The 18,812-nt window shown below is 43.3% G+C and overlaps 1 protein-coding gene across 2 annotated transcripts; it reads left to right on the top strand.

Annotated features, from left to right (window-relative positions):
- Positions 1-12,229: 12,229 nt before the first annotated feature.
- LOC136516721 (phosphatidylinositol:ceramide inositolphosphotransferase-like) lies at positions 12,230-17,800 on the top strand. Of its 2 annotated transcripts, XM_066510199.1 has the most exons (12): positions 12,230-12,687; positions 12,813-12,902; positions 14,335-14,421; positions 14,515-14,583; positions 15,153-15,233; positions 15,326-15,397; positions 15,496-15,556; positions 15,635-15,737; positions 15,842-15,937; positions 16,012-16,058; positions 16,147-16,289; positions 16,564-17,800. In XM_066510199.1, exons 1-12 carry the CDS (start codon positions 12,661-12,663, stop codon positions 16,642-16,644), a joined length of 957 nt encoding a protein of 318 aa, XP_066366296.1. In that variant the 5' UTR covers positions 12,230-12,660; the 3' UTR covers positions 16,645-17,800. The 2 variants fall into 2 exon arrangements, with proteins under 2 accessions (XP_066366296.1, XP_066366297.1); XM_066510200.1 differs by lacking the exon at positions 12,230-12,687 and having other exon boundaries at positions 12,825-12,902; positions 14,281-14,421.
- The last annotated feature ends 1,012 nt before the right edge of the window (positions 17,801-18,812 follow it).

Raw genomic sequence — 18,812 nt, forward strand, 5'->3', positions numbered from 1 at the left:
GATCGATAGCCATACTATTAAGAGGGGTGGAACTCGTATCGAAATGCGGTTATCAAAGTGCCACTAGATGCTCTAACTCATTACATATGCATTTAGGATCTAGTGGAGTGCTAACACCCTTGACAAAGTTTGTGAAAATATGCTAACACATGTGCACAAGGTGATACACTTGGTGGTTGGCAAATTTGAGCAAGGGTGAAGAAGATAGAGTTGAAAAGGAGTTAGTCGCACTGGTTACAGAGTGACCTGACGCGTTTGGTATGGTTACCGGACACGTCCGGTATTTGGCGATGAACTCAGCGACCGAACGCATCCGGTCGCCACACCGGACACGTCCAGTGTGAATCAGCAAACGCAGTGCTCGACAGATCAGTTGATCGGACGCTGGTAGCATCCGGTCCGGTGTGACCGAACATGTCCGGTCGTCCGTGGGTGCTTACTGTACTCGACCGGACGCTGAGGCTCAGCGTCCGGTCAGTTTTTAACTGACGTGTCCGATCGGCCCTGGAGGCTTACTGGACTCGACCGGATACAACGGCTCAGCATCCGGTCATTTGTGTTTGTGCATCCGGTATGAGCATCCGGTCGTCGGCAGAATGGGCATCAATGGCTAGGTTGTTTGAACTGGATATTCAGATTCCGATTATGCAGGATGCAAAGTTGAGAGAAAGAGCACATCGGGCATATGTCAACTATTGAGAAGATCACTTGTATCTTGGTCATCAAAGAAGCAAAATAGTGTAGCACTTTCAACCGCCGAAGCGGAGTACATTTTGGCCGGTAGTTGTTGTGCTCAATTACTTTAGATGAAGGCTACCTTGAGTGACTTTGGAATTAGATTCAAGCAAATGCCATTGCTATGTGACAATGGAAGTGCCATGAAGCTCACCAACAACCTGGTTCAACACTCAAGAACAAAGCATATAGATGTCCATCATCACTTCATAAGAGACCACCAACAAAAAGGGGACATTTGCATTGAGAGTGTGGGCACCGAAGATCAACTTGCCGACATATTCACCAAGCCACTTGATGAGAAGAGGTTTTGCAAGCTAAGAAATGAATTAAACATACTTGTCTTCTCCAATATGTGTTGATGTATCCCCACTATATGACATACCTCTCATTCGAGAAAAGCAAGGTAAAATTGATTGACATGTCATCCATTCATTACTAAGGATGTGTTTAGTGCATCTAGTCATTCCCATCATGTCCTAGGCTCATTCATAAAAATCAAATGAATTTGATGCTTGTATGTACCACTATTGCTTATATGTTTGAAATGATCTAGTGGTAGTATATGACATGTTTGTGGGCTTGTAAACCTCGTGTTTGATTTAGAAAATGAGCTATAAATGTTTAACTCAACATGGTACAAGATAACTCTTCTTTGAAGGTGTGAAGAAGCTTGTCCTTAGATCAAACCGAGTTAAATATCTTGTGCAAGTAATCTAGATTGAACTAAATTAGGAAAATGATCCTCATTTCATATAGTTTCACCTCAACCTATCCATAATTTGAGCTCACCTTTTATGCTAATTGTTGACAAAGGGGGAGAGAAACAAAGATATGAGTGATATGGAAGTATTGCACATTGATCAATTAAAATTTTGAGCACACAAGTAGGGGGAGCAAGCTCATAAACTTGTATGATGCATTTGAATGAACATTTCATATATTTGCTTGCATGGTACAAGTTCTAAGTTTCAATATCTATGCTTGTGTGGTGTATGCTAGTTATAGGTTTGAATGATAAAATGGAAAAAGTCTACTTAACCCCTCCACCTTTCATACATGGTCTACTTCATCCCCAACTATAAAATCGTCTGTTTTACCCCCTGAACTTTCCAAAACCGTCTATTTTACCCCTCCGGGCGGGTTGTGACAGCGGGTTTGCTACAGTAATGGTGTGTTTGAATTTTCTTTTTTTTATTTTCGGTGAATCTTTGAAAAATCACAGTAAATCATAAAATAAAAAATCTAATTTTGTTGGACTCCACATGAGTAGATCTACATAGTGAATATATAATACGGTATGCTTTAGTACAAAATTTTTACTGTAGCCTTAGATTAATTGGAAAATCTAATTTTATCTGTAATTAATTGGAATAATTCATAGCTGCAGCTTCTATGGTCCAATTATGGTGGAATTTTTATGGTACGTTAATTATTGTATGCTTGAACTATAGTAAAAATTTCGTACTCATTGGACTATGTATAACTTAGTTATAGATAAATTCTAATTAATTACAGACAAAATTGGATTTTCCAATTAATCTAAAGCTACAAAAAAAATTTGTACTAAAGCATACCGTATTATATATTCACTGTGTAGATCTACTCATGTGGAGTCCAATAAAATTAGATTTTTCATTTTATGATTTTTCTACAATTTTTCAAAAATTCACCAAAAATAAATAAAAGGAAATTCAAAACCACCGGGACTGTAGCAAGTCCACCGTTACTGTAGCAAACACGCTGTTACTGTAGCAAAACCGCTGTCAAAAACCGTCCAGGGGGTAAAATAGACGGTTTTAGAAAGTTCAGAGGGTAAAACAGACGGTTTCATAGTTGGGGGTGAAGTAGACCAAGTATGAAAGGTGGGGGGTTAAGTAGACTTTTTCTATGATAAAATGAAAAACTCATAGGCTAAAGTAACTAGACTCATGCTTACATCATGAAAACTAGACCCTTGCTTTTAATATTGATCTCATAGGGTATTCTAGTTTTTGTGTATGTCTAGTTACTAATGATGCTAAGGATAGTATATTAGTGTACTCCGATTGGTATCACGCTTCAAAGGTCCATCTCTTATACCTTAGCATCACTTGGTAGAAATTGACTCATATATTTCCTATCTAAGCATATGTGCAAGCTACAATCTAAACTCTTAGCACATATGTAGGGGGGGCAATTACTACCATTTAGAGTTCATGAAACTTGTCCATTACCTTTACACATGGTAAATATACTTGGACAAGCAATATGGATTCAAATATACTTTAATTCATATCTTTGTATAAGGGTTGTCATCAATTACCAAAAAGGAGAGATTGAAAGCTCTAGTTTGATTTTGGATAATTGATGAAACTTTAAGTGCTAACCTAGTTTATCAAGATGATTGTGAGAAAGGTAGCACTACTCCAAGTGATGAAGCAATGACGAAGATCATGACAATGGTGATGGCATGGTGATGGTCAAATGCTTAAACTTGGAAAAGAAGAAAGAGAAAAACAAAAGGCTCAAGGCAATGGTATAAAATGTAGGAGCTATTTTGTTTTAGTGATCAAGACACTTAGTGAGTGTGATCACATTTAGGATAGATAGCTGTACTATTAAGAGGAGTGAAACTAGTATCGAAATGCGATTATCAAAGTACCACTAGATGCTCTAATTCATTGCATATGCATTTAGGATCTAGTGGAGTGCTAACATCCTTGAAAATGTTTATGAAAATATGCTAACATATGTGCACATGATGATACACTTGGTGGTTGGCACATTTGAGCAAGGGTGAAGAAGATAGAGTCGAAGAGGAGGTAGTCGCTCTGGTTACAGAATGACCGGACGCGTCCGGTATGATGACCGGACACATCCAGTATTCGGCGACAGACTCACACATCGGACACATCCGGTATGACTCAGAAAAATAGTGTTCCACAGTGAAGTCGATCGGATGCTGGCAGCGTCTGATCTGGTGTGACCGGATGCGTTCGGTCGTCCATGGGTGCTTACTATACTCGACCGGACGCTGAGGCTCAGCGTCCGGTCAGTCTCTACCTGACGCGTCCGGTCAGCCCTGGTGGCTTACTGGACTCGACGGTGGAGCGTCCGGTCAATTGAGTGTCTACGTCCGGTGCGAGCGTCCGGTCATCGACAGTATGCGCGGCAACGGCTATGATGATTTGAACCGGACACGTGGCAGTCTAGGGCTACCGGACACGTCCTGTATGCCGATCGAACGTGTCCGGTATTTACGACCGGAGCGTCCGGTGCTGCGTCCGGGCAGTTGGACTGCAGCGTCCGGTCGGCCCACGATTTGCCCAGTAAAGGGGTATAACGGCTCTATTTGATGGGGGCTCTATTTATAGCCCCATTACCGGCTCAAGGGACAATGCTTGCACATTTTTATTGACATAGCAACCTTGTGAGCTTAGCCAAAGTACTCCCACTCATCTCCATCATTGATCCATCATCATTGTGAGATTGGGAGAGAATCCAAATGCATTGCTTGAGTGATTGCATCTAGTGGCACTTGGTATTCGTGTTGCGCTGCGCATTTTGCTTATGTCTCTTGGTGGTTGCCACCACCTAGATGGTTGGAGCAGCAGTGGAGGATCGGCACGAGTTGGTGATTGTTCGTGGCCATCTCCGGTGATTGTAAGGGGAGTTGTACCTTCCCCGGCGGAGTGCCGAAAGGTAACTCTAGTAAATTGCTCGTGTCATTGAGTTAACTCACTCGTGGGTCGGTTCTTGCGGTGTCCTATCGTGTGGACGAGGTTTGTGAAACACCTCTTAGCTGCCGAACCACCAAGTGTTGGTCGACACAACGGGGACGTAGCGTGTTGGCAAGCACGTGAACCTTGGAAGAAAATCGATTGTCTCTTGTCATTTGCATTCTCCCGGTGATTGGCTTGATCTTCATCTTGTGATTGGTTCATCCCCTACACGGCGGTATAATCACCCTACTTACTTGATTACATTCTTGCAAACTAGTTGATACAAGCTCTTTAGTGTAATTAGAATTGAGAGCTTGATTTATTGTTTACATTCATCTAGTTGAGCTCTTTAGAGTAGCAAGTTTGTGTGCCTAAGTAATTATTGCAACTAGAATTGTTGGATAGGTGGCTTGCAACCCTTGTAGAGCTAGAGCAAGTTTGCATTACGCTATTTGTCATACTAATTAAATTGCTCTAGTTGATTTGTAGATTTTTAAATAGGCTATTCACCCCCTCTAGCCATATTAGGACCTTTCAACGGGGCCTAAGACGGTTATCTACTGTCATTATGAGGACTAACAATGTATATGTGTTAGGTCTAGTGGTGTAGTAAGGAAGCAAGAGAACCTTTTGAAAAATGCTAACTCAGCCATGAGTGGCTATTATTTTAACTAGTGGCAATGCATGTGCAGCACACATATGTTTATAGCTATGATAAGTGACGTCCTATTATATTAGTTTCACTATGAGTTATCAATTTTACCCCCATCAAATTCATGGCCAGACTTTGACAAATCCAAATTCCAAGACGATATAGATACACATATATATGTTATCATATATATAAGTCTAACTTCCCTTAATAACAAACAATACATTGATTAAAACTAAAACATGATTCAATAATTTATTACATTATTATATTAAATAATATATTTGTAGACGTAAACAAAACTATAGGATTAAGGAAGAACACAACGAACCGTGGAAGTTTGCTGTCATACAAGCTCAACGATTATATTAACATTTACGACTTGTAGCCCGAGATATCTCTTTCTTATCATTAAGAAATGTAGCATACTTCTCCTTAGCATGTTGGTGTCTAAGTCCCCCGTGTCCAAGTTCTTGATATCTGAAAATCATCGTATTATTACTTATTATCCCTTGTACATTATTCACCTCACTGGATGGAAAACGATGCAGTGACAAAAGGGATGACCACAAATTGAGATGCTCTCCTCTACAAATCTTGATAATTATTAAACAGTATATATTAATTCTAATAATTGAATGTTGACACATAGAAATCATCCTATTATAACTTAAATTAATAAGGTACTTACACAGGAGTTGCTGACATTTTCCTTGGACATATAGAGACTGAACCACCACGTACCTTTATCTTAGGAGTCGATGGGGTGAACTGTACTTCCTTATGATGGCCAGGAGCTTGGAGAAACACTGCCACCCGCTAGGGAACTTGTGAAGTGAGGCATGTACAACAAGACCACACGTGTTCCCTGTGTGCATGCCACACTGGCATGGGATTAGCTCCTCCGCTTTCCTGTTGTGACGCGGTGGCTATGCAATCTGTTTTTCTCTCTCCTCTATACCTCTCTCACTGACACCACTGAGTCGGACCACACGTGTTCCCTGTGTGCATGCCACACTGGCATGGGATTAGCTCCTCCGCTTTCCTGTTGTGACGCGGTGGCTTCGCGGTGGCTATGCAATCTGTTTTTCTCTCTCCTCCATACCTCTCTCACTGACACCACTGAGTCGGAGAAGCTCGTTTTTCTGGCTCTCGTGGCTCCGGCTACGGTGTCGCTACAACGTAGGAGCCGGAGCACGCAGGAGCCCGGCCAAACGGACCCACATAGATATAGCCATCTCATGCGGCGGAGGGGAGGGTAGACAGACGCGGGTGATACAAGGCATCGTTCGCTTCGTTGAAAAAACAAGTCGAAACACTGTTTCGGCTGATTTGTCGTGAGAGAAAAACACTGCTCCAGCTGAAAAAACAAGTTGAAAAGTACGGATTATAAGACAAGCGAACAGAGCCCAAGTTTCCTACGTAGACGGTGGGGCGGGGTGGGCGGGTAGGAAATTTGACGGTGAAAAAAGAGAGAGGAGAGTGCGGTTCGAGAGAGAAACACGCGTAAACGTTTACAAGTTTACAGTTTGAGTCCACTTGTCAGATCATGGTGGTTGACTTAGATGCGTTGGATCTATTTTTAAAGTAGATCTAAGTAACAAGAATTAAGGTAGGTACAAAACACTAATATGATAGGCTATTTTCAATTCCTTCGCTTTTTAGAGTATAGATAGATTATTAATAAAAATGCTAAAAATAAAAGGTCCCAAACAAAATAGGTATTTGGCTGTTTTCAAATTATTACAATATAAAAATTGTTAGTATTGTATTTTCCAATGTGGCGTTAGAAGATCGTTTTTTAGTTAATATCACATAAGACGATCAGAATCAAAAGAACATCTTAATTTTTAAGGATACCCCATAAACTTTTCCATGTGGGTTTGTTTGAAGCCATGTAAGGTGATGAACAGCCCGGGCCTTGCGTTGATGGGAGTAAGGGTATGTGCCCACCTGCCAGTGGGCATAGGTGAGTGAGATGACAAGAACCTCAGAAAAAAAAACTGCACTCCTTGTACTTGTACATGTGGCTTCTCTTTCTTGGCTGGACTGCTGTCGCAGAACATGGCAAGGCACACCGGCAAACCGTTAGCTGGGGCGTTGTTGTTCAGCAACATGTTTGTCACTTGTCAGCAAATGGCTGTTGCCTCTGCAAGCTGGCTATTAGCTCTAATCATTGCAACCGCTATTATTATCCACATCAGCATGGAGGGTCAGTGATGGATCGGTTGTTCATGTGGGCTGCAGGGATCGTGCAGTATCGCGCAGCGACCAGCGTGGCGTGCCGACGGAGCCAACCTCACCTCCGGTGCTCCAGAGCTTCCTGTGGCCATCTGAAACGAATGTGTACATAATTCTATCGCCGCACTCCACTGAATTCAATCCGGTCCGTGCCGGGGCCCAACCAAGCCTGATGCTCGATTTAGGCAGGCAGGCAGCTGGAGTGCAAGCCACGGACGTCCGTACGATGCCGGTTTTCCGTGGCGACGGCGTGCCGTCCGGCATCAAGAAACCGCGGGCGCGCACGGGACGGAACGTGTGTGTGGGGTGGGGGAATGGAACGCGAAAGCGAACGCGCACCGCACCGCACCGCATGTTTTGCTTCGGGCGCACGTACGTTCGTAGACGCGCGACCGCCGCGGCGGCGAATGCGTATGCTTCACGCCTCGGCTATCTCAATTCCAGTTACGCCCACGGGCCACGGGCTAGGGCCCCGGCGGCCGGACAACGGCACTGCCGTCTGCCATGCGTCGGCGCCGGTTTCTGGATTCGTACGTGCGAGTGCGACGGATGCGGCGGGGAAGAAGTTGACGTCACGCGGTGCACGCTTTTGGAGTGGCGCCTGCGATTGTGAGTGGCAATGGCCGATGGGCAAACGGAGGCATGCCATGGCCCATGAGTGAGCAAGCTCGGTGATGCTGACTCTCGCCCCGTTCGTTGTATTTTTTTTAGCCAACGAATAATATTTTTATCTCACAATAAATCAATCAACAATATTTTCAGTCATGACTTATTAGTGAAGCGAACAGAGCATCTACCGAAGTGCCCAATCGTCGGTGCGTGGCAACCGGCAACGGGGCCGCAGAGGGCCAGAGAGAGCTGTTCCCTTTGAAATCTGGATCGCTCCAGTAAAGGAACCTATTAGTTTGGGGAAAAAGTCCACATTATCTCCGTCAAATTTCACGAAGATCCGTTTTTCCTCTCTGAACTCTAAAACCAGGCAAAACACCCCCCTTAACTTTTAAGACCGTTCATTTTACCTCCCTAGCCCTGTTATAAGCAGTTTCGAAGTCGATTTTGTCCTTTTCTTTTTTATTTATTTCGGCTGAGTCTTTGAAAAAGCATAGTAAATCGTAGAAAAACCATAAAATGGAAAAATTCAACTTTGTTGGGCTCCACGTGAGTAGATCTATACAGTGAACATATAATATGGTATGATTTAATACAAAGTTTTTGCTACGACTTTATATCTATGCTTTTCTGTAATTAATTGGAATAATTCATAGCTGCGGTTTCTATGGTCCAATTATGATAAAAATTTTATGGTGGGATAATTATTTTACGATTGAACTAGAGTAAAAATTTCATACTCATTGGATCATATATAACTTAGTTATAGATTTATTTATATTTAACAAACATAAACATAAACCTAAATAAAATCTATAACTAAGTTATACATGATCCAATGAGTATGAAATCTTTACTACAATTTAAGCGTACAATAATTAGCCCACCATAAAAATTTCGTCACAATTGGACCATAGAAACTACAACTATGAATTATTCCATTGAATTACAGAAAAACATAGATCTAAAGCTATAACAAAAACTTTATACTAAAACATACCATATTATATATTCACTATGTAGATCTACTCATGTGGAGTCCAACAAAATTGAATTTTCCATTTTATAATTTTTTTATTTACTATGATTTTTCAAAGATTTAGCCAAAATAAAAAAAAATAAAAACCGCCTTCAAAACCGCTTATAACCGGGCTAGGGAGGTAAGTTGAATGGTTTTAAAAGTTGAGGGAGGTGTTTTATTTGGTTTTGGAGTTTAGGAAGGAAAAACGGACTTTCGCGAAAGTTGAGGATGTAATGTGGACTTTTTGCTAGTTTGGGTCCGTATTGGGATATAGCGGTCTTTTGGGCCTTTACGAATTTATTTGGGAGGACTCGTGCGCGATTTCTTGAGAGCTTGCAGCCGGGCTCTGAGGCCTAGCCTATCTTCATCAGGGCCGCGTTCTTGCTGTTACCTAAGGCCTCTTTTTAGATGGCCCGTTTTAGAAGTTGTAGGCCTGGAGTACTGTTAATAAGAATGTTCTTTCACGGCCTAGCTGGGCCAAAAGAGTTTGCTGTAAACATGGCCTTTCCGGCAACTGCAACTATGCAAGTTTCATGCCAAATGTTTTTCTGCCATGGAATTTGAATTGCTCGTTACTTATGCTACGATCTTGTTATCATCTTATGATAACAAAGCTTGATCCACCTGAATGGATGAAATGCGGCTTTTGATCTCATTCCTGGACAGTGGGCACGGTAAGCACACAGAAACCCTTTTACCGTCATAATACTCGGCAGCCGCCTAAAATAACCGCAGGAATACATATGGACTTGTGGAGTCAGTGGGATCATCACGTCGAAGGCTACCTGCTCCACTTTTTCATTGGCGTGATAGGAGTACGAGGCAGGAGAAGAGCAATATGCTCAGGTGAGAGGAGCATGTCAATTGATGGAACATCGCAGTGGACCTGTGAGTGGTGATCTCCTCGAGTCACCTATCATCATTATTCTCTCTGATTCGTGATTTGAAATGCTTTTTTTAGGGATGTGATTTGGAATGTTGGATAAGGATTGCTGATGCAAGCAGGCTGCATCATCCGTTGACACTGATTGTTGGATAAGGCAACCTGAAGCAGAGTAACGAGAGAAGAAAAAAAAAAACAGGAGGAAGTCCTGAAACAGAGAGACAGAGGATGGTTCATCCGCGGCTCGGTGTTTCGTCGAGGGGGTACCGTACCATTCTTGCTGAAGCCTGAAGAAGCATGTGCATTTTCTGAAGCATATTACTAGTCAAAGCCAAACATTTCATTGACTTCAAAGGGAAGGGAAACTATTGGGAGTCTTTCACTTACACGCTGCAAAAAGTTGGTTAATTTGGAACGGACCTCGCGCAATAAGAGCCATTTACGCGGACCAATATGTACACTTCTGGTTCTCGAATCAAAGTTGACCTTCTGTACTTCGCAGGAAGAATTCCAACATTGAATCTTAAAAAAAGAAAAAAAAACGAAAGGGAATTCCAATATCACGCGGAGTAATATAGTTGACCCAACTACCTCCTTCGTGACCGGCAACTGCCACACAACGTCCAGGAACTCCGAAGGCCAACAAGTCAGAGTATCATCGCAGCACACGCTGACACCTCTCTTTTGTTTTTATTTTGGGAGATGGTAATGGTACTAGGCGCCAGGCGGACACATCGGTTATTCTCGTGCAAGATCAAATCACAAACTCCATGGGATTGAATTGACAGCTAGTAGTACGTACTCAACGACATCAACTTGCCGATGATTCTGAATCGTGAGCGTCTCCCAGCGTGGTGTGCACACCAAGCGCGCACTCCACTCCAGCAAACACATCAACATGGCCACCCAGCACTAGCAGACGTGCTGCCCTATATAGATCTCTGCTGCAGCTCCAAGACCTTCCGATCTGGCAAATTTTTCGCAGGCACGGTGCTGTAGCCGACCCTCGGATCGGAACACCGTAGGCCCATGGAAAAAAATTTCCGTTTCTGGCGGAGATGTCCATGTGCCGCATCGCTGTGCAGTGTCGCCACACGATCCAGTTCCACTGCATGTGCCAGGCAGGTAGGCGGCTGTATTTCACTCTTTTTATTATTCGATCTGCCACCAAAAGGAAAGGAAAAATGCGGTTGCATTGCATGGATCGCGGTCGGCAGAGGAAGGGCAGACGCCGATACGGCGAGACGCAGGACGCATCGGTTTCCTTTCCTTGGAGCAGGTGGTGGACAGGTGGTGCCGGCCACGTCTTGTAGCGTGATCGCGTCACTTGGCACTCATGGGCGGCGTTCCATCTGGGCCTCTAGCCCTCTCTCCCTACCCAGGCGGCGGGGCCCAGCCAACCGCCTGCTCCACTCCTCCTCGAGTGCGTTCAGCTCTTTGCACTTGTTGGTTTTTTATCCGAGCAACAACGCTGGGTTTAAAAGATGTGACGAAATAGCTTTGTATGGCTGAGTGGACACAAACAGATGCAGGTCTTAGAATATATTGTTGATCTGGAACTTTGGATGCTTTGCTTTCGCTTGCCTACCAACACCAAGCGCTCTGATGATCTGATCCCGCTGTGCGCGTTCTCAGAGCAATTTGCTTGATATGTTGGCTTAGCTACATGGCATAGAACTTGGAAGACTGCTACTGACTACCAAATGCCACTACACTAATTTAGAAGGACAAAAAAAAAAAAAAACCACTCCATCCTTCATGCCAACATCCTGGCGCATGACATTGATGGATCGCAAACAAAATTACATTGCAGAAACCGAAGATCAAGCATTCAAGCGTCAAACTTCCTCTCTCCTTTTTTTTTTTAATTTCCTTCCAGAGACAAAAGCATGAAACTTGAGCACATGGCTAGGTGCCTCGCAACTGACCAGAGTTCCTAGGACACAAGAATATTCCTCGTAACTCAGGGCCTGTTTAGTTGCCAAATTTTTTTACGCAGTACTCATCACATCGAATCTTGCGACACATGCATGGAGTACTAAATATAGACGAAAAAAAACTAATTGTACAGTTGGGTGAGAAATCGCGAGACGAAACTTTTGAACCTAATTAGTCCATAATTAGACACTAATTGCTAAATACAAACGAAAAGTGCTACGGTTGCCAAAATCCAAAAAATTTTGGATGTAAACGGGGCCTCATTTGTAACGGAGGAGCTTTGGGGCCTCGGCCACATGGCTGCCTAGCTAGAAAAACTCAAGCACACACACATATGCCAAAAGGGAGCAGTTTGGACTTCCCACGATCTTCATCACAACCCTCGCGTTTTTGCATAAACCCCCTCGCCTCACTCACCGCTTCCCCAACCCGCCCTCCCCTCCTCGTTTCTCTCGATCTCTCCAGCCCCCCCTCCCCACCTTCAACTTGTCTACAAACCGCCAGCCGCAGCCGCCGGTCCGCTTGCTCCCAAGGAGGCACTCGCCGCCGCTCGTGACGCCTTCGAGACGCCTCCTTCCTGAGGAGCCAACTGCCTTGGCCGCTTCCTTCCCCTTGCCCCGCCGCGCCGAGGAGCGGGGCCAAAATTGGCGTGCCTTCTTCCGCACCGCCTCGTCGATTCGAGCCGTTCCCCGCTTCGGGCAGGCAGGGTACCGATCCGGCGCCGGCCGGTGCGGCGGCGCGAGGCTGAGGCGTGATGTGCGGGTCGGAGCATGGACGTGATCGCGTCTCCGCCCAGTAGAAGCTGTTGCGCCCTGCGGGTGCCGGCGTGGGAGGAGGGGTGGTGGTTGTTGCTCGTGCTGCTGCCGCGGACTTGACGATGTACATAGCGCGGGAGACTACCAAGGTCGTCTTCGCCCTCGATTCGATTCCGGAGGCGGCTTTGCTAGTACCGCTTGTTGGTGCATGGTTTTCGTTGATCGAGCGAGCTGTGGGGATTTATGGGGGTCTTTTTTTGGGCTGTGTATGTAGGTATGGAGGAAGGTGACCACAGAGGTATCGGTGGAGCTGCAGCTCCTGCGCGACAAGTGGGGGCTCCTACTCACCGGTCTGGTTTTTCAGGTGAGCTGCTGCGCAAGTTTATTTTGCCCTAGATTCTGGTCGCTGGTGGAATTATTAATTTCGTGCGTGCTCTGTTGTTATTATTCGTTTGTACTGTCTGGAGTTCTGAATTATTAGGCCTTATTAATATACTACTTAACATAACAGGTTCCCCCATCTAGTAACTTCTCATGCATTATAGTATATATAATTGTTGCTATTTTTTGCTTCTTAATTTGAGGATATTTTTTTCCATATCGGGAGTGTTCATTTTTTTGTTGGCATGATCGTGTCTGCTTGAACCATTGTGCTATATTGTTAAGGATTGTTCGTGTGATTTCTATTCTTAGATTGGGCTGCATTCTGTAAGGTTGTTTTCATATAGGGACTACAAGAGAGGAAATTTGATGTCAATATTGCTCCGTATCAGTATACACATTTTCCCCTGAAGGAAAGATATCTTGAAACATTTTGCCTTTCTAGTTGATCTATTTGATTGCTAAAAATCTTGTGGGCTTCCAAGGTATTAGTAGCATATATATATGCATGTTAATATACCAGAAAATGGTATGGCTAAAAATTGAGTGGTTAAGCACTTTATTCAAGTCTTTGTTGGGCACTATATTGTGTTGTGGAGCCAAATTGTCACAATGGAATCACACCTATACTTTCCCTGCATTGGTGTATCTGCACTTGTCTTCCTTTTGTGGACATGTTAAATCTGTCCGTTTTGTAATTATTTGCCAATATTAACTTTTGTGCTCTTTTTGCCGACATGTGTTTGTTTTATTGTAGCACACCAGCACTAATTTAGATTTTCCTTTTGCCTCAGAAGCCATCAAGTTTCGAATGAAAAAAAATAGTCTTGCTCTATGTATTGCGAATATATCCTTGGCCTTAATCTATTATTGGAATGCATTAGTCAAACTCGCCTTCAGTCTAGTGATGTTGTACTTCTGTATCAACAAACTGCATAAGTAATTAAGTATATGATAATCTATCACTACCTTCTATGACCCTGATTAAGCATTGTGTATCTCTTGGCACCCCAATTTTTGTTGCCAGCTTAACATTGGTTATCGATGATCCAAGGATTTGATAGCTGCTGTTTTACACATTACTGAAAATAACGTTTGCCAAATCTCACCAAGCGATGTTGTTCTTGACTTCTGCTGTTTCACAACCGACAATCAAAGCCCAAATGACTAGCATGGTTATAAACACAGGGTGATTATTACTTTACTTCGTGAGCAAATAATGCATTTTTATTGTTAATTATTTTAACCTAAAACTCTGCAGTTTGTCTTTTCCTGATATGATGATGAAAGTTTTCTATTCTTCACTTTTTGTTTGTGTGTATTTAGCTATCTAGGATTACTTATTCAGCTATGTTTCTCAGTTGATTAATGGATTACTGTGGAGATTCATATACAATGATTTTGCCTATAAATAGTATATTCATGGATTGGCTGCTCGAGGAGTGCATTATTTGCATCGACCTGGACCACTGCTCCAGGACTTGGGATTTATGGCCCTTCCAGTAAGTGAATTGCTTCATTTCTTTTTCTATCGGTTAGAGTGTAGTTAGTAGAAACTCACTAACCAGTTTGGCACTATTGAATCTTTTTATTAGGAGCTCGGGCAAGACAAAGGTTATCTTAGTGAGAGTATATTTTCTTCCATCTTCATCTCCTTTGTGTTGGTAGGTAACTCTTGCTGTTTTTCTACTTGATTGCTCCTGTTAGTCTTTTACTCTTGCTGTTCTCGTGTGTTTGTTCTTTCTCACCTGTTAAGGTAATGGTTCAAACTAAATATGAACTGAAAAGCCAAACACTGGTGGCATGTTGTATGGGCTAAAAGTTAGCACTGAGATTAATCTTGTTTTACATAAGGATTACACAGTTGATTGTTGTCATGATTGCTTTAAATGAAACCTGATTGTATTCCATTAGTGTGGTCCTCCAGTGTATATCTGGTAATTCGGTCTTTTGGGTAATGGATCAAAGTCAACTTATCACATTGAAATTTCTTTTTTATTTGGTTGCCATTTCTTGAGTTTAACATCTTTAATAATACCAGTAAAACTCAAGAATATATCATAAAAATGTTTGCTGAAAACATTAACTAACTGTTGTTCATAGTATCATTCTGTTTGACATTCTTTTGATCACGACATCTATAATTCTTCCTTTCTTTTCGGCATTCTCTGTGACTTGAACCATCTATACCTTATCAAGCTTGATCTTACAACGTGATTATCTTTATGTGCAGTGGACTTTCCATCCTTTTATTTATCACAGCAAACGTTTCTATACTGTGCTAATCTGGCGCAGGGTGCTTGCTTTTTTAGTTGTAAGTATAAGTATAGTGTTCCTAGTTTTCATCTATATGTTTCATATGTTTGCCCTGAAGTACTTACTGTATTTCATATTCTTTTTATCCAGGCTTCACAATTTTTAAGGATTATTACATTCTATTCGACCCAGCTCCCAGGTCCAAATTATCATTGTCGTGAGGTAACCTTTTCGTTTGATATTATGCTCTGTTCTGGATTGCAGCTTGTGAACACATACCACACTGTCGTATATGAAGTTATATAACATTGTCTCTGTAGGGCTCAAAACTGGCAACTCTTCCACCACCCAATAGTGTACTTGAAGTACTCCTGATTAACTGTAAGTCTCTTTTGTTGGTCAGCAGATTCTGTATCGAATTCTATCTGATCAACCAGCAATTTGAATCGCCCTTTGCAGTTCCTCGTGGAGTACTTTTTGGGTGTGGTGATTTGATATTTTCATCTCACATGATTTTCACCCTGGTTTTCGTTCGAACTTACCATAAATATGGTTTGAAAAGGTAATTATGTTTTACACCTATCTTTTTGTTTGAACCCTATCAAGTTCTTACTGTCTCCTGTGGTTATTCCTGAAATGAAGCTGAACTGTGTATATTGTATTCAGGTTTATTAAGTTCCTTGCTTGGTTCATGGCTATAATTCAGAGTCTCCTTATAATTGCTTCTCGCAAGCACTACTCCGTTGATGTTGTTGTTGCGTGGTATGCTAACTTCTGTCTCACTTCTCTGTTCTTTGAGTACTGCTATGCTGTTAAACTGTTTTTTCATAATGCAGGTATACCGTTAACTTAGTAGTATTCTTTGTTGACAACAAGCTGCCAGGTTCTGGTTTATGTCATATTAGGACTTATGATTTATGCGCACCTTGGTAGGTATACTTTTTTAACAGGGCTTGCTGACATTTCTGCAGAAATGCCGGATCGGACGAGCGGGCTACCTTTGCTTCCATTAAGCTCCAAAGAAAAATTGGGCAGGCAGGAGGAGAAAGACAGTAAACTGAAGGATGAGTTCCACACGTTACTGAACGGGAACCATGTGGATCCTACTGATCGGGTAATGTATACTAACAACTCTTTACCAGGCAACCCTACTCATCCTATCTGGATCTTCATAGCCATCTCTGTCACAACTGCATTAGACTGCTAATTGTTGAACTTTGTTTGATCACTAATAACCCTTTTTCAAGGATCTATCTATTAGTCTAATTACTTCCAAACCTCTCGTGAATCTCTTCCATGTAGGCATTGCTGCCTGTATGTGTTGTGCTACGTCCTATCGTGGCCCACAATGCTGTACTTAACCTAACATGCCTTTTCCTGGCTTTCAGCGACAGCGGGCACAGATGAACGGGAGGCACGACGAAGACATCAATCACGCGCTCTCCGAGGCCACTGCCAACGGCACGTAAGGGGCCGGCGGCATCTGCTTTTCGCCGGGAGCTTTGTCCTTGGCGCTCGGAGGAGAATCCTCGCGGGGGCCGAGAAAAACTGCCCGGTGTGTTGTCCCGAAGCCGTCCGAGATTCCAGCAATCCAGCCGCAGCATTCACATGCATCTTCATGAACCTGCCGTTGCGTTGCGTTGCGCAAGAATCAGAAGAATCTCGTGGCGTTTCTCGGTACAGTTTTGCATCATACTTCATTGCAATGACATTTCTCAGGATGGCACAGGGGAAAAAAATGATCTTGTTGTACATATTGATCCGCTAAAAACATGCGTGCATTCGCCGCGGCCTTGCACCTCTGCCCTCCGATGAGTGATGATGCTTAGTCGATGGCTGGAGCCTGAAGTGTGCAGGTTGGTGTTCCTTCGTGCCAACGCACTCATACTTTGTTTCATGCGGCGCTGAATAAGGTCTGAGCAGTCCACGAGACGGCACGTTAGGCGAAGCGACAGCGCGGGAAGCCCTGCGCGTGCGTTCTGTTGCGTCGCGTATACGGCGGAGCTGGGACCGCGAGCAGGCGTCGAGCGGCGCATGTGGTGAGTTGTGGGAGTCGCTTGTGCCGTTGTGCGTGGTCTGTGGGAGCTGCGAAAGACGTGCCTCGAGCGCCATCGAGTGCGGCAGCGCGACTACCTGTTTCCTCGAATGAACTAATGGGAGCATCAAGATTCAGATGATTTTGGCTGTGACGCGTCCTGGGCAGCATTGAATCTGTGTCCGGTACGGCTGTGCTGCAACCCAACTGTTCAGGCGACGATTAACCTCGTTGGCAGATATTACCGTGAGTGAAGTAGTGCTGCATTCAAGTCGTTGCATGGGACCAGCATAGGACCATGAGTCCACAGACCAAGAGAGAGAGAGAGAGAGAGAGAGAGAGAGAGAGAGAGACTAAAGCTCGGTTGAGCCTTTCATATTTTGTTTATAATTGTTGAGCATTTCATTTGAGTCACAACGCAAGGACTGCATGGACTTCTCCAGTGAGGCTAGGACTCCGGATTGGGCTTAGGTTCGGGATTTGCATTGGATTGAGTTGCTCTTAGGTACTTTTTGAAATATGATTGAATGCTCCTATCCTAATTTTGGTGATGGGATTATTCTATTTCTTTTTTAGTTGAAAAGTGACGAAACCGTTTATGGCCATGTTCGTTTAGCTGAAATTTGGCTGATGCTGATTTTTTGTGAGAGAAAAATATTGTTTATCCGCTGAAAAATACTTCTGAAAAAGACACATATGGTGACATGGTGACCCCACCTGTTAACCTATATCATATCTTTCTCTTCGTCCCCATGGCCAGACGTCGTTGCTGCTCAACTCCTCCTTATGCGTAGTCTCCTCCCCAGGCTCGTCCCAAACTTAAGTTTAACCTGTGAAGCGCTAGCTTTGTCACCAAGGCTCAAGATCCATTAAGAGTACCAATTCTCCACTTTGAACCGGCAGTCTCAAACCAAGCACACAATTAGGAGCCTCCCAACAAAAACTACACCTAGGTCACGTAGTCCTCCACCGAGACGTTTAGGAGCTAACAAACTCCACGAGTACCAAGTCTCCAACCTTCACTCGATCAAACTCTAATCCAAGAGCAAAAAGATGCACTCCTCTTGACTTGAATTGTCCTCAAACCCTTCACAAAGCCTTCCATTATGTGTGTATGTGTTTGGGGTCGGAGAGAGCTCAAAATAAGCAGCGGAACACACATGTATACAGGTCATGGGTGAGCATCCAACTATTAGAAAAGGGCTACAAGAAAGCGCCACCAGATGTTCCACCAGGCTCTACTAAAGAGTACAGATAAATGATGCAAAGTTTCATCGTTCAAAATTTGAGGATGGAAAAAAAAAAAGAAAATCAGGACACAATTGTGCGGGTTATGGATCGAGGTGCAACTGACCCAATTATATTATGACTATAATTCAAAGAAAAATCATATCATGGTAAATTTTTACATGAACAACTTGCATCATCTATTCCATTCATATGTATTATTCAAGCACTTTTTTTTTGTGTTTTTCTTTAAATGGGACCAGAAAAGCGCCTCAGCATATGTTCTCTGTGCCAAGACAGAAAAATAGCACCCTCAAACTTGATATGGCCATATGGGTGCGCTCATGTGGATGTCTTCATCATCCTTCCAAAAGC

The sequence above is a fragment of the Miscanthus floridulus genome, chromosome 17 (assembly GCF_019320115.1).
Source record: "Miscanthus floridulus cultivar M001 chromosome 17, ASM1932011v1, whole genome shotgun sequence".
NCBI classification, from domain to species: Eukaryota; Viridiplantae; Streptophyta; class Magnoliopsida; order Poales; family Poaceae; genus Miscanthus; species Miscanthus floridulus.

Excerpts from the sequence above, each read along its gene's own strand:
- LOC136516721 (XM_066510199.1), top strand. The coding sequence starts at position 12,661 with ATGTACATAGCGCGGGAGACTACCAAG. Across the intron at positions 15,557-15,634 it reads TGAAGTACTCCTGATTAACT|TTCCTCGTGGAGTACTTTTT; the intron begins GTAAGTCTCTTT and ends CGCCCTTTGCAG. Across the intron at positions 16,059-16,146 it reads TGTTGACAACAAGCTGCCAG|AAATGCCGGATCGGACGAGC; the intron begins GTTCTGGTTTAT and ends ACATTTCTGCAG.